General features: G+C 45.7%; 1 protein-coding gene across 1 annotated transcript in view; it reads left to right on the top strand.

The window, feature by feature from the left end:
• LOC310930386 (calcium-independent phospholipase A2-gamma-like) overlaps window positions 1–13,922 on the top strand; it is a 25,504-nt gene extending 11,582 nt beyond the window's left edge. Inside the window, exons 9-10 of the mRNA XM_083893353.1 lie at window positions 2,965–3,160; window positions 12,253–13,922. Of these exons, the coding sequence (XP_083749479.1) occupies window positions 2,965–3,160; window positions 12,253–12,527 (471 nt within the window). The 3' untranslated portion in view covers window positions 12,528–13,922. The remainder of the gene's footprint in view (window positions 1–2,964; window positions 3,161–12,252) is intronic.
• The last annotated feature ends 353 nt before the right edge of the window (window positions 13,923–14,275 follow it).

Below are 14,275 nucleotides of genomic sequence, written 5' to 3'. Positions count from 1 at the left end.
TGGGTTTCACCTGACTCATTCAAACGATGATGAAACATTGTGAAGCTTTTCATGATGCCAGAATTCAAACTTTTGCTTATGAAAATTCTGTTTTCTTTCAGTCTTGAGAGTTAAAATTCTATCTGTGTGTCTGGCTGTTTTTTAAGGTCATTAACACGTTGACAGATGGATGTTTCTTTTAATGTGAGATCGTGAATACAGGCAGCAGTACAGTACAATAAATCCTTAATAATTGAAGTGACCTTCCCTCCACATCATGCTGAGTATTTAATAGGCCACTTGAGTTTGGCCATTTTGTTCTGATTTGTAGATGCTTGTTTGTAACTTATAGTCCTGTACAAAAGCCAGCTTTTGATGTTTTTAGTTCAAATACTGTTATCATTGGCGTTTAGATTGGAATGATGTGAATGAAAGTTGGTCTTGTGTGCATGTGTATGTACACTCTTAGAAATAAAAGTGCTAAGTAGAGCCATATAAGGTTCTTCGGCTTGTCCTCATAGGAGGTTCCACCTGGAACCCTTAGTGTTACCAAAAACCCTTCTAAAACCCTTTATTCAGGAAAGGTTTTAAAGGGTTCTCTGGATCAAAACGGTTCTTACTGGAACCATAAGTGTTACCAAGAACCCTTGAAAAACCAATGGTTCCAGGTAGAACCTCAGCCTTTGTAGAAGAACACTTTTGGAACCCTTATTTCTAAGAGTGTAATGCTCAAGCATGTTTTGAATAAACTTGGCATCGCACCAGATATTTTTCGACATGGAATATTAGGACAAATACAGGTTTTATCACATTAATTAGACTTCCACTCCACTTTTAAGAGCCAGGGTTGTGCTATTGTTAAAGCATAAGGGTAAGCGACAGTAAATACTTGACACTTTCACCTGTAGAAGCCAATAACATGATTGAGAAACAATCATACTCTATGGTCATTATAGCATTGCTAAAACACCAAATCTAATCATGGCCTAATTCTTTAGCACAGTACTGTAAGTCTTCGTCCATGTCAGTGGACCAAAAGTAGTGTATATTTCACTGAAAATTGCTTTTAAAGAGCCCAGGCTTCACAACTGCAGCTTCAGCATCTGCCAAACTGTTCTCGCTGTATTCTGAAAATGTTACTTTCCTCTGTCAAGGAGGCTTGTTATGTGTCTTGACAGTTCTGGGAAAAATGATGGATGCAACTTACACTATACTAGCTCTTAAATAATTAATTCCCCAAAAACTTCTCACTGCCACACACAAAGAAATCCTACCAGTCGTCCAGCGGCGCCACAAATCTTCCCCACTGCCAAAAAAACAGGCTTTTCTCCAAGGGTGAAAACTTTAACTACAATCTCTGAATTGCCCAAGCAGGTGCACAGAGATGGAGACAAGTTATAGTATTCAGCTCCCAGCTCACAGGAGCATTGTGCAGTCGGCCTCTAACGTTTCATGCTTTGGCTCCGTGTGGAAGACCAGTCACTGTGCCTGTGAAACTTGCCCCCAGCTATCGGCACAAAGAACTCATAACTGGACCCAGGCTGTTGCCATAATTTCGACTAAGCCAGAGAAACCAGAAATAGTTTAGTGAGTGAAAGTTCAGGCTTAAACCTCTTATTCACTAAACATAATAATTTTAAGTGTTTTATACCTATAAAATATACTGTTTATCTACTAAATTGATGGACACATCGTTTACGATGCACGTTTACTCCTCTGAATGAGCTGTAATAACTTTTCTGCTCCAATCCTCGGATCAAAAAGTGTCCAATATCAGGCTGTAACTTACAACCATTTTTGTGATTGATTAATTTGGAAGTGCCATTAAAAAAAATCCCATGCTGCCCATTTTCAAAAGTCTCGTTCAACCAACAATTTAATGGTTCATAAATTATTGAAATAGTTGCAGATTTGTTTTTCATGTTGATTGATTAATCACTGAGTTGTTGCAGCTCTGCTCCAATGTTTTTTTTCCCCCTCTACTAAGCAAAAATTAATATTTAAAAGCAGCCACTGTTTTCCTGTAGAACGGCTATAGAACGAGTGACAAGTCGATCACAAATCACCTGCCATAATGGGAGCTGTTATTTGATACAGTGCCGCCAGTCTGACTGCAACAGTCAATTTTCTCTGCCATTTTATTCGCCTGGCCTTTGGATTGATGATGTAATATTTCAGCCTATTTGCCTGGATGATTAGCAGACCTTTGCCTTTGTAGGCAGCTGTCATATTCTCCATGTGCTGTCAGACATTTGTATAGAATAGTCATTAGGCTGCAACGCTGCTGTGCACTGCAAAGATGACTCCCTCCCTCCCTCCCCCCTTTCTCTTTTCAAGCGTTAATGTATATGAAGCCATGTGACATATGCTGCCAGAAACGCATACCCACAATATTGTATGCAGACACCAAGCAGGCATGAGCTTTCCATCACACACGTACACACACAGTCGCATAAACAAGCACACTTCCCACTGGAGTGTCCCAGGACCCTTGGGGCCTCGCTACTCCCACCCCCCCAGCCTGGCCTCTTTAATGAGCGCTGGCCCCTGTGTGTTTGATCCTGCTGCCAGCTCGCAGCCCCGCGGCCCCTCAGCCTCATGTCTATTCAACGCTCCCCACAGCCTCAACAGTTACTACCCCCATCGCCTTGGGTAGACTATGGATCCAAAGCAAAAGCACTCCTGGGTGGTTTGTTCGAAATCAAAGGCCTTATGACTGAAACTGTGAGAGAAATAATAAAAACAAAAAACACAAAGAAAAAAAGAGTTTAGCTCTGTACAAGCTGCTCTGGGACACTAAATTGGTTTCTTCTCTTTGTTTCTTTGGATGCTTTCTAAAAAAAATAATTTAATCTATCAAGTGTTAAAATCCATGAAAGGTTTTACTTACATGGTTTCACCAGAACTGTGGTTCTTGGCTTATAACAGCATTGAAAGCCTGTAAATGGAGTCTCTGACACAGCACTTCCTCTGTTTTGTGCACAGGATGGCGGACTGCTGATTAACAACCCCACTGCGCTGGCTATCCATGAGTGTAATTGTTTGTGGCCCAACGTGCCCTTGGAGTGTGTAGTCTCACTCGGCACAGGTCGCTTCGAAAGCCTCGGCAAGAGCAGCTCCACCTACACCAGTCTCAAAGCGAAAATCACCAATGTCATCAGCAGCGCCACAGACACCGAGGGTAAGTGATAAAAGTTGACCGGACTGAAAAATTCAAATTGCATGAAAATAGTGTTGTTTTGCTGATAATCAAAGTACATATCAAATATATTTTTCCTTAAGGTGTTTTCTGTCATTTTAGGTATTTCCTTGATAGGTTTGGCTTGAAGTACATATGTGATGCTATTAAAACAGGATGTGAGGTTTTTGCACTTACTGTATGGGATATTTTATCTTACTTTATGTGTGGAAGTGAAGACGCATCATCCATCTTTATTTACAGTCAACAATTAGACCCCGTTCCGGCTTTGAACTAAAATCCATCCTCAGTGCTATCTGGTTGCGATCAGATCACAAAGTAATGCACTTCATACAGCTGCTGCTCTCATCTATTTCTTTTATCTATTTTTAAATAATTTATTGCTGCCATTTTATACAGTTTATACAGTCCTTGTTTTTGTGTTTTATGTTTTATGTTTCCAGTTTTTATTTTTTTGTGCCTTGCCACTAAGGGTGTACCAACTAAGTTTCGTTGTGGAAGCACAATGTCTAATAAAACTTCCTTTTATCCATACTTCCTTATGTACAAGTCTGAACGGGCCCAAAGTGTCCTTTATGCATCCTCAGATCCGATCACAGAAACCACATATAGAGGTTGTTTGTTTGAGGAAGCTTTTGTCTACGTGTTTGAGCTGCATGAAAGCAATCCATCCGCTGGACGACCTCAGACAAGAGACCACCTACTCAGGTGACGTCATTTGATCAGCGGTAGTTTCATGTTTATTTTTTTACGATAATTATCAGCACACATTACAACAGTTAGACTCTTTAAAAACACAATTCTATTTCATCCTTACTGACCGCCAGAGGCGGTGCTTTAGCACTGGATGTCTCCATCTTGCGCATGCGCAGGTCGAGTGTTTATACCAACAAAGTCACCCATGACCCCTGATGACGCCGGCTAGCCTATATCTTCCGGTGACATCAGAGGATCTGTTCCTTTTCATCTTCTCGCTTTGCAGGTAGACGCATGTCAGCGAACTCCAGCTGAATTAAAGCGTTCATTGCCGCTCCGTCGCTGGTAGCCTTGTGACAATCTGTCGGAGCTGCGAGCTGCTCGCCCTCCAAGGGCTGCGACGAGCGGAGACGGGAGGTTCGTCGCGGTTCGCCGTGAACACCCCGTAATAGAAGTTGGATCAGCCAACGCTACAACTGGCTGAGTATACCAGGCGTCTTTCGCCTCCTTTGAGAATATGTCTTCTCTGTAAAATTAGTCGGTGAAGGCGTTGTGCGCTCTCTCCCGACATTTCCGTGTGTTAATTACGGGCGCTAGCGGTTAGCATTGCCTGCTCGACCTAGCGTCTGTATAATCGGTACACAGCTGATAGTACCCGCCTTGTTGCGGTCATATGTTGGTGAAGAAAGTGCATCTGTACTACTATATCTGTGAGTAATTGTACAACTTGTACCGTTTTTTATCTGTACTTTTCCATGTTATGAAGACAGCATTGCTTTAAGACACAGAGTCTGTGTAATCGCTACACAATTGGTCGTACCCGCCTTTCGTTGTAGTTGTATGTCGGTGAAGCCCCGACACCCGTACTTATGCTGTATCTATGAGTAACAGTACAACGTGTACTGCCTCTCTCCTTTTTTACTGTCATGTGTCGGTGCAGACAGCGTGTGTGCTCTCTCTTCGACATTTGTGATTTAATTACAGGCACTAGTGTCAGCACTGCTACTTAATCTAGTGTCTGCATAATCTGTACATTATACATGTCAGTGAAGCCAGTGTACTCGCTCCCTCTCCTGACATCTGTACTACTGTTATCCGTGAGTAACTGTACAGTGTGTACCGTTTCTCGCTTTGTTTTTTCATTTCATGTGTTGGTAAAGACAGCGTGTCCGCTCTCTCTCCCGACATTGGGTTGTTGCGCTGGCGGTCAACATTGCTCGCTTGACCTAGCGTCTGCATAATCGCTACACCGCTGCTCGTACCCACCTCCAGTTGTAGCTTCATATGTCGGTGAAGCCAGCGTACTCACTCCCTCCTGACATCTGTATTTCTGCTATATCCGTAGAAGCTTGACCTAGAGGCTGTGTAATCGGTACACAGCTGGTTGTACCCGGCCCACCTTTCGTGGTGGTTGTATGTTTGTGAAGCCAGCGTACTCGCTCCCTCTTCCAACTTTGTACTTCTGCTGTATCTATGAGTAACTGTACGGTGTGTACTGTCTCTCTTTTTTACTCTCCTGTGTCGGTGAAGACAGCGTGTGCGCTCTCTCTCCCGACATTTGTGATTTTAGTTACAGGCGCTAGTGTCAGCACTGCTTGCTTGACCTTGCGTATGTGTAATCGGAACATTATACATATGTCAGTGAAACCAGTGTATTCGCTCCCTCTCCTGACATCTGTACTACAGTTATCTGGGAGTAACTGTACAGTGAGTACTGCTTTTGCTTTGGGTTTTTACTGTGTTGATGATGATGATACACCGTTGGCTGTACTCTTCATTCTAGTCCCCTGTAGTAAGCAGACGTGTTCCACTAAGGCTAACTGCATTGGATACCTGTTTGTGAAGGCAGTGTGTTCGCTCCCTTTCCCATCGCAGGTGTATACTACTACCTCTAGTAACAGCCATATCTTGAGCTGTGTTGCTAGGCGGGATGGTTGTATTTGGCGCAGCAAGCCGACCTTTTGCTGGTGAAGGCAGTGCTCTCGCTCCCACTCCCAGCATAGGCAGGTGCTGTTGCCCTCCAGTTAGCAGAAGTGTGAAGAGCCCACTAAGGCTAACTGTACTTGTCTGTGCGACACCTGTTGGTGAAGGCAGTGCGCTCGCTCCCTCTCCCATCACAGGTGTATGCTACTAAACGTCAGTAACAGCCACATCTCGAGCTGCGTCTGCTCGGTGGCGACAGTCTGTATTGGCGCAGCAAGCTGGCCTTTGCCGGTGAAGGCAGTGTTCTCGCTCCCGCTCCCAGCATAGGCGGATGCTGGTGCCCTCATAGTTAGTGTGAAGAACCACTAATCCTAACTGTATTCGGCTGTGCGACACCTGTTGGTGAAGGCAGTGTGCTCGCTCCCTCTCCCATCACAGGTGTATACTACTTACCGTCAGTAACAGCCACATCGAGCTGTGTCTGCTCGGTGGTGACAGTCTGTACTGGCGCAGCAAGCTGACCTTTGCTGGTGATGGCAGTGTTCTCGCTCCCGCTCCCAGCATAGGCGGACGCCGTTGGCCTCATAGTTAGTGTGAAGAACCACTTACCCTAACTACGGCCGTGCGACACCTGTTGGTGAAGGCAGTGTTCTCGCTCCCTCTCCCAGCATCTGTTGCTTCTCCCACTCTACAGCCGCCGACTGGCACAATGCTTGGTGACCACTCCTGTGCGACCTGTATGGCCTCCCGGCAGCCGGAGGACGGTCATGATAGGTGCCCTCCGTGCCTTGGCCTCGAACACCTGAGGGAGGGGCTGTCGGAGGATCCGTGCATGAACTGCAGCTTCATGCCCAGGGCAGTGCGGGTTGCCAGACTGGCTGAGGAACACCTGCTGGGTCATGTTCCGGAACCGGACCAGCTGACCCCAGCCCAGCGACTGCCACCAGCACAGCCTAATCGACCTCGGCTGCAGAGGCTGTGGGCGCCCCCTCTGGGAAGAGGGTCGAGGAGTCTAAACTGGCCTCCAGGGGGGACCAGCTGACTGAGGAGTTAAACTAGATGAAGACCCTCTTCATAGCCGTCCAGTCCTTGGATCGGTGCAGTGGACGCAGGTTTTTCCGCTTCCCCGCTGCCACGGTCGAACCGGAGGTAGATGTACTCTCCGTGGCGGCTTCAGCCACCGAGTTCACCAACAATGGGGCCAATGTGGTTCCCCAAGGTGCTGCCTCACACACCCTTGGGGTGAGCTCCCGCTCCCCAGCCAGCAGTGGCGGGTATAACTTCATGGGTGCCACCATTCGCATGGCCCCACAGGCTCAGCCGGCTCCCGCCAGTGCCTCTTCAGGCGTGAACCAGCCCAGCTCCCCCACTGTTTTGACTCGCCGCCAGTGGCTAGCTCAGGGGAGATTCAGTGGCTGATTATCGGCTTCTTTTTTCCAGCAGCAGCTCAGCTACTGGACTGTTTTCACCACAGGCCCTTAGGTGATTCCACCTTAACCCCACAGGTACAAATTTCAGTTCCGACACCCCCAACCTACAGCCTGGTCAAATGACCATTATACGCGACCCGGCAGAAAAAAACCCTGTCACCATGGGGTTCTACTCAACTTACTTTCTCATGGAAAAGAAAGACGATGGACTCCGCCCTATCACTCAACTTGAGGGGACAACAGGTTCCTGAAGTTCACGAAGTTCCACATGCTCAGTAATGCAGTGGTTCTGCGTACTGGCTTTTACAGGGGAATGGTTTACCTCTTATTCTTGAAGGACGCGTACTTTCACGTCCCCATAGCACCAGGCATTTTCTGCAGCCTGCTCTCAGGGCCGCCATTATCAGTCCAGGGTGCTCACTGCTCCCGTTCGGCCTCTCCCTTCACCACTGGTGCTGGCCAGGTGTGTGGCAGCAGCCCTCTCCCCCCTGCAGTCGCGGGGCATGAACATCCTCAGAGTGATTTTCACAATGAGCTGCCTGGTTCCCTCTCAGAGTACACTTTTCTAGGGGGGTGACTCCGGATGCTGTTGCCATGAGGGCCTGTCCATCACTTCGGCGTGTGGACGACATCCTCATCCTCCTTCTCCTCTTCAGAAGGGCCGCTGCTTGCGCTACACCCAGTATATGCGCCTCTTAGGCAAGCTAACAGCTGCTGCCACTGTGGCTCCCTTAGGCCCGCTGCCACTACGCCCCCTTCAGAGGTGGCCGAACAGTTTTCCACTTGTATGCCAAGTGGCACCAGCACAGGAAGCTTAGGCATCACAACGCTGCCTCCTTGGCCTCCTGCCTCCTCGGCCTGCTCTGGCCCCACGGAGGGTGAGATGGTTTCTTCTTCAGGGCACGCCCATGGGCGCCATTACATCCCTTCGGGAGACTGTCACACAGATGTATCCCTCACAGCTACGGGCAGTGCACATGGCACTGCAGCTTTTTCTTCAGTTCCTTCAGTAGAGGCATGTGCTAGTACGGTCAGACAATGTCTCAACCGTCTCTCTCTGACATAATTGCACACACTCTGATGTAGAGGTGGTATTTAATATCTGGGATGTTTTTTCGGCAGGGCAGAGGGGGATCTCTTTGCCACAGAGGAGTCGACGACCCACTGCCCCCCTCTGGTTCTCCTTGACAGAGAAGGCCAGCCCTTCTCAGCCGCGAGGATGCTCTCGCACACGATCGCCCAGAAGCTCTTATCTATGCCTTCCCACAGAGCCGCTGATTCCTCAAACACTGCAGAGGGTCCTCCAGCAGGGCCACAACCTGCTACTGGTGGCCCCCTTTTCTGGCCAGGGATGACATGTTTTCCTCTGCTGCACAGGCTCTGCTGCAGCTCATCGCGGCGTCTCCCCGACAGGTTGGATCTCCTGTCTCAGTTAGGGGGCCAGGTCTGGCATCCTGACCCTCATTGCCTCCAGCTCTGGGTCGGCCACTGCAGGGCACGACCTCCGGGCAGAGTGTTCAGACACAGCCCAATGTACCACACTGAAAACTATGGAGCTTTCTACCCAAATGCAGTATGTGAACAGGTGTAAACTGTCTGCCTGGTGTTCCGACGGGGGCGAGGGCCCGTCTACTATACAACTACAACAATTCTGTAGTTCCTACAGCCACTCCCGAATGGCGGACGGGAGGGCTTATGTGGCGGGCTTTTCCTCTCGACACACTCAAGTTGATGACAACACCGTGGAGTGCCACAGACTCGTGTCCTTTTCCTTAAAGGAAAGCCTCAAGGCTACAACTACCAAGGGTACAGAGAATTCTGGCTTGGGGTCTGCCCCGGTGCTGCCGCCCCCCTTGAGTTGAAGACTGCCTTTCTCCTCACCATCACTTAGTAAGGAGTGCTGAGGAGCTACATGCTCTCTCTGTGAGGGACTCATGTCTGAGGTCGAACTCAGACTCAGATGGCTCAGGGGTCACTCTGTGGCCAAATACGGGCTTTTCCTCCTCAGGTTCTGTCATCGTCAAACCTTAATCCTGGCACAGTTTATCCTCCCAGCAGGGGAGGAAAGGTCATGACGGCCGTGCCCTGTCCAGACCTTAAGAGTCTATATAACTTCGACCGCGAGCTTGAGACGGTCAGAACAGCTGTTTCTCTACTACGGCGTACTAATAAGGCCGTGCTCCCTCCGAACAGTGACTCTCACACAGAATTATGGACATCATCACTCAGGTGTACAAACACGGTGGTTATCCCCTGCCATCCGGGGGAGGTGCCACTCTACTAGGGCTGTCACTACATCATGGGCGGCTCTGCGCGGCGTGCCCCTGGTGGGCATCACCAGCTACCCTCTCCAGATTCTATAGGGTGAATGTGCCGCCTCTACCCTTTACTCTCACTGAGGTACGTACTGGCATTCCTCGTGACTTTGTTGTTATGGTCATCCAGTGCTAAAGCACCGCCTCTGGCGGTCAGTAAGGATGAAATAGAACGAAAGTTACGTATGTAACTACGGTTCTATGAATCCTGGATGACCGCCAGAGCGTTCTGTCACTCGGAATCCTCGTGGTTTCGCGAGAAGATTCTGCAGGAACAGATCCTCTGATGTCACCGGAAGATATAGGCTAGCCGGCGTCATCAGGGGTCATGGGTGACTTTGTTGGTATAAACACTCGACCTGCGCATGCGCAAGATGGAGACATCCAGTGCTAAAGCACCGCCTCTGGCGGTCATCCAGGATTCATAGAACCGTAGTTACATACGTAACTTTCGTTTTATTTTTACAAACAGTCATGATGTCAGTATGTATTTAAATAAAGGGGCAGGGAAACCCAGATCTGATCATCTGTGATCACAGGATCACACGTCCAGTATGCCTTTCAATGCCAGGTGTCAAGAGTCATTCTTTACCACAATCTGGCTGTGATCGGATCACGTCAATATCAGGTCTGATTGAAAGGGATTAAATGTGTACATTAGTGCAGAAATACTGAAATACGCACAGCCTTTGTTCAGGATACATCCCATTGTGGCGTCCACATTTGTATCTTTATCACCCCTGGACACACACACACGTCTGCTGTGCTGTGTTGCTGCTGCTGTGACCTAGATGCTCTTCTGTACTTGCTCCTCCTGTGTTCGGGATTAAGCTCTCTCAGGCTTTTCAGAGAACTATGTTATTTAGAATCAGCAGATTAGCGAGCATGTTTTTTTTTTTTGTTAAATCCCCCATCCCTGCCCCATCTTCTTCCTTTGTTTTAGTCCGTATTAGTAGAGCTTGTTTTGTTGTTATGGACAGATAAGACAGATCTAATGGGTTTTTTGCTCTAAACTGCAGTTGTAATGGTGTGAAACAAGCTTTCAACTTTTTGCTGTTTACTCAGTCATGTATGGCTACCCTCAAATTAGGCTCACTCAAATGTGGAGCTGTTTGTCAGTCTTGTTCAGTGTTTTGTCATATCACCACCTGCAGAAAAGGAAAGGATAGAGCAGCAGTTGTAGACATACAATATCTCCACATACAGGCAAAGAAAGCAACGGCTGCTGCACATTTCTTACATCCAACAATGTGCACACGCATTGGAAAAGCCAAAAAAGAATTGGACCAGGCTTTGCAACCCTTTGGTCCTCGCTAAGCTCAACAAACTCAAAAAGTACCCCAGCTATAATTCAGGGGGAAAATTAAAAAAGGCTCAACTTTGTTGCAGTGCAGGCAAACGAATCAGAAGCTGTTTATTATACACCGAGGGAATTTCATGACCTTCTTAACTCAAGAATGAAAAAAAAGCTGATTGCAGCTGCAGCTCAAACTCTCTACAACTTCTCTTGTGTTAGTGAGACTTAAAAAAAAAAGCACAGTCCCCCTCCAAAAGTATTGGAAAAGTAAGGCAGTGAAATCCTTTAGTTTTGCTGTACACTGAAAACATTTGGATTAGGATGTTATTTCAAGGTATTTACATCGATATCTCACATTTTGTTTGAGCCCACCCATTTTTCCAGTGAGCTAAAGTATTGAGATCATGTGACTAACAGGTGTTTTTGTGTTACCCAGGTGTGTCCGATTACACTGAGTTTCTACTCTTGGTCTTTGGTTTATCATTTGATGTCAAATGTTTTCATTGTACAGCAAAAAGAAAGGAAAGCCTTCCAATACTTTTGGAGGGTGCTGTTGAAACACATCACCATCATTGTTGCTGTGTCTAGACATTTGGCCTCAGAACTTCAAAATGAGTTCCCTTCTTAGTGTTTTTGGTCAATTGTGTTGATGTGTGGGTCTTTTAGCTTGTGTTGTTTCACTTCTCACATGTCCTCTGGTACACAGTTGTACCTCTAGCACAGTAGTCAATAATGCATCAGTGAGTGTAGTAGCAGTTTGCTGTGCTGGAGTCGTCTGTTCAGTTTACATTTTCAGTCTCTACTTTGTGCCGTTTATCTTTTTTGCTCACCTTTTATACCATTTACCATTTTCCATGAGCAGGTGCTACAAAAGACACGTATTGTATCAGTATTGAAGTGTCTTTAAACCAGGGCAAGCAATAAAACACCACTTGAGGAGTTTGGTATTAAGTATTAAATTTAATTTTGTTTGAATTAATTTCATTATAATTTAGTCAAACTCATTAATTTGACAGTTTTTTTTCCTATAAAACCCCTCTGCGTGCTTGGTAATATGTCCTGCACTGTTGAACCACTGTGGGAATGCACTGATAATAATATTTACCCTAATATTATTACCAGCTGCGTCTTTGTTTGCATTTCTCTGTTGTATATTTTAAATCTGTCATATGAAAAGAGCCGTGACGAACAAACCATGACATTTTCACTTGTTGTTATTACCTCTCACTTCCACCCTGAAGCTCTGACTCAGGAACACATGTAATGCTGTCACAGTGTTGACAGACAAGCTTTGCACTGTTCTCCCCAAACACAAATACGTGATATGTTTGTACATATTAAAGTGTTAACATTGTCTTCAATCATGACTCTGTTTCCTCTGCCTCTCATTCTGAACTCTCTTGCTTCCTTCAGAGGTTCACACCATGCTCGACACCTTTCTGCCTCCCGACACTTATTTCCGCTTCAACCCTTACGTGAGCGAGGATGTTTCCATGGACGAGAGCCGCCATGAGAAGCTCAACCTGCTGCAGGCCGAGGGCATCCGCTACCTGGAGAGGAATGAAGAGAAGCTTAAAAAGGTGACTCGCATCCTCTCCAGGGAGAAAAGCCCTGTCCAGAAAATGGAAGACTGGGCAAGGCTGAAGGTCGACATGTATAATGGACTGTCTAAGTCCTCTAACCTGTAGGTCCAACACAAACCACTTTTACCTCGCATGGAAATGCTTTCTTTCTTCTAATTATGTATGGTTATCGCGATTAGTGTGCCATCGTTGTTGAACAACCGCTCAAAATGACGACACACTATATCAGCCTCGTGTGTAAATATATCTAAAGGAATAGTTTGACATTTTGGGGCTATGCCCATATTCATTTTAATGTCTAAAGTTAGATGCCAAGATTTATACCATGTTCCTGTCTGCACAGTGAGTACGATAAGGTAGCTTAGCTCAGCGAAAATGCTAGATATTGATGGAAAAGCTAGCTAGGCTATATGTCGTTATCCCTATATTTCCCTGAGTCCAGTCACCAAAGTGTAAAGCAGAATACTGTAACAATCTACAGTAGCCGTTCATTTTTATTTTTATAATGAGCACCACATGAGCATTTGCTGTCATTTAAAAAGAGTCATGAAGAACAATATACTATAGCAGGGTTTCTCACTCCTGGTCCTGGGGAGCCACTGTCCTCCATGTTTTAGATGTTCCCTGCTCAAACACACCTGATTGTGGTGGAGTGATAAACCCTGTAGTATACAATATAAATCGCTGACATTATGTTTTATTCAAAAAAACAGCTTGTGCTAATCAGGAGGCTGACGTGCAAAACTACAAAATGAGAATGTGAAGAAATAATACTTTTTATCAACTGATCAGGGTGGATCAGACATTTATCAGTTGTAATGATTTGCACTTACAAAAAAACACAGCAGCTGGTCAACTATGTCATTGTATATTATATATAAGTTGTAATATTTTTGCGTTAGGGCCAATTTCAAGAATCACTTTATCCTGTATGTTTTATTTTACAAACACTGACCAGTCACTTGTCTTGTGATTGGTCTTACAGTGGCAAAAAAAAATGTACCCTACGAGGAGTAGAATTTACTTATTTACTTTTAATTCACCTGGAATGGTAGATAATAATGAATAAATATGAATAGCACATATATATGTATAACTGATGATTATATTCCTAATGGCGCCTTGCTGCTATGAGTGTGTACTTTATTTTATTACGTTATTTTAGCCTCTGTGTTTTATTTCAGTTGTTTGAATTGATTTGATTGTTTGAGTTTATGGATACGCACATTCTGTTTTCCTCTCACACGTCTTCTCCGAAGCTTCTCTCACCCACATGACCTTGAACTTCTGCATGACAGTCCCCACTTTACTGTACTGTCTGTGTGTCGATATCATACAGGGTTTTAGATGAAAGACTGACTTAAAAAAATATGTGCTTATTTGTATGCAATGTCTGAAAATGATCCTGTAAATAAAATGCAGTCATCTCGCGATGACTCCATGTTCAAGTACTGTACAGCTGCTCCCAGAGGACCTGAGGCAAAAAAAATAATGGACACAGATATTAACCTGACGAATGTAATTCCACTGTTCTCCTGTTGGTGCTGTGTGAAGGCTGCTCGACATCATTATTAAAACCCATCACTGAACTTCGCTGCCTCCTGCCTCATACTTATATGAATGGTTCATCTCAGGAAGAAGGCATTTGTGATTATTACGTTAGTAACATCTAGGTTCTTGACTAGATTAGCGACAAAATCTGATTCTTGAAGTTACAACAACACAGGCGGATGTGGAAATGTCAGAGTCTGTCTTTGTTTTCACTCAGATTTACTGTTTGTGTGTTGTGTGTGATGTGTGTTTTCCTTCTATTTTGTGAGCAGGGTTAGAGATACTGTATATATTTTTGAGGG

This window comes from Microchirus variegatus (assembly GCF_963457635.1).
Source record: "Microchirus variegatus genome assembly, chromosome: 8".
Lineage (NCBI taxonomy): Eukaryota > Metazoa > Chordata > Actinopteri > Pleuronectiformes > Soleidae > Microchirus > Microchirus variegatus.
The sequence above is the reverse complement of the archived record's forward strand: the minus strand, read 5'-3'. Positions and strand labels throughout refer to the sequence as shown.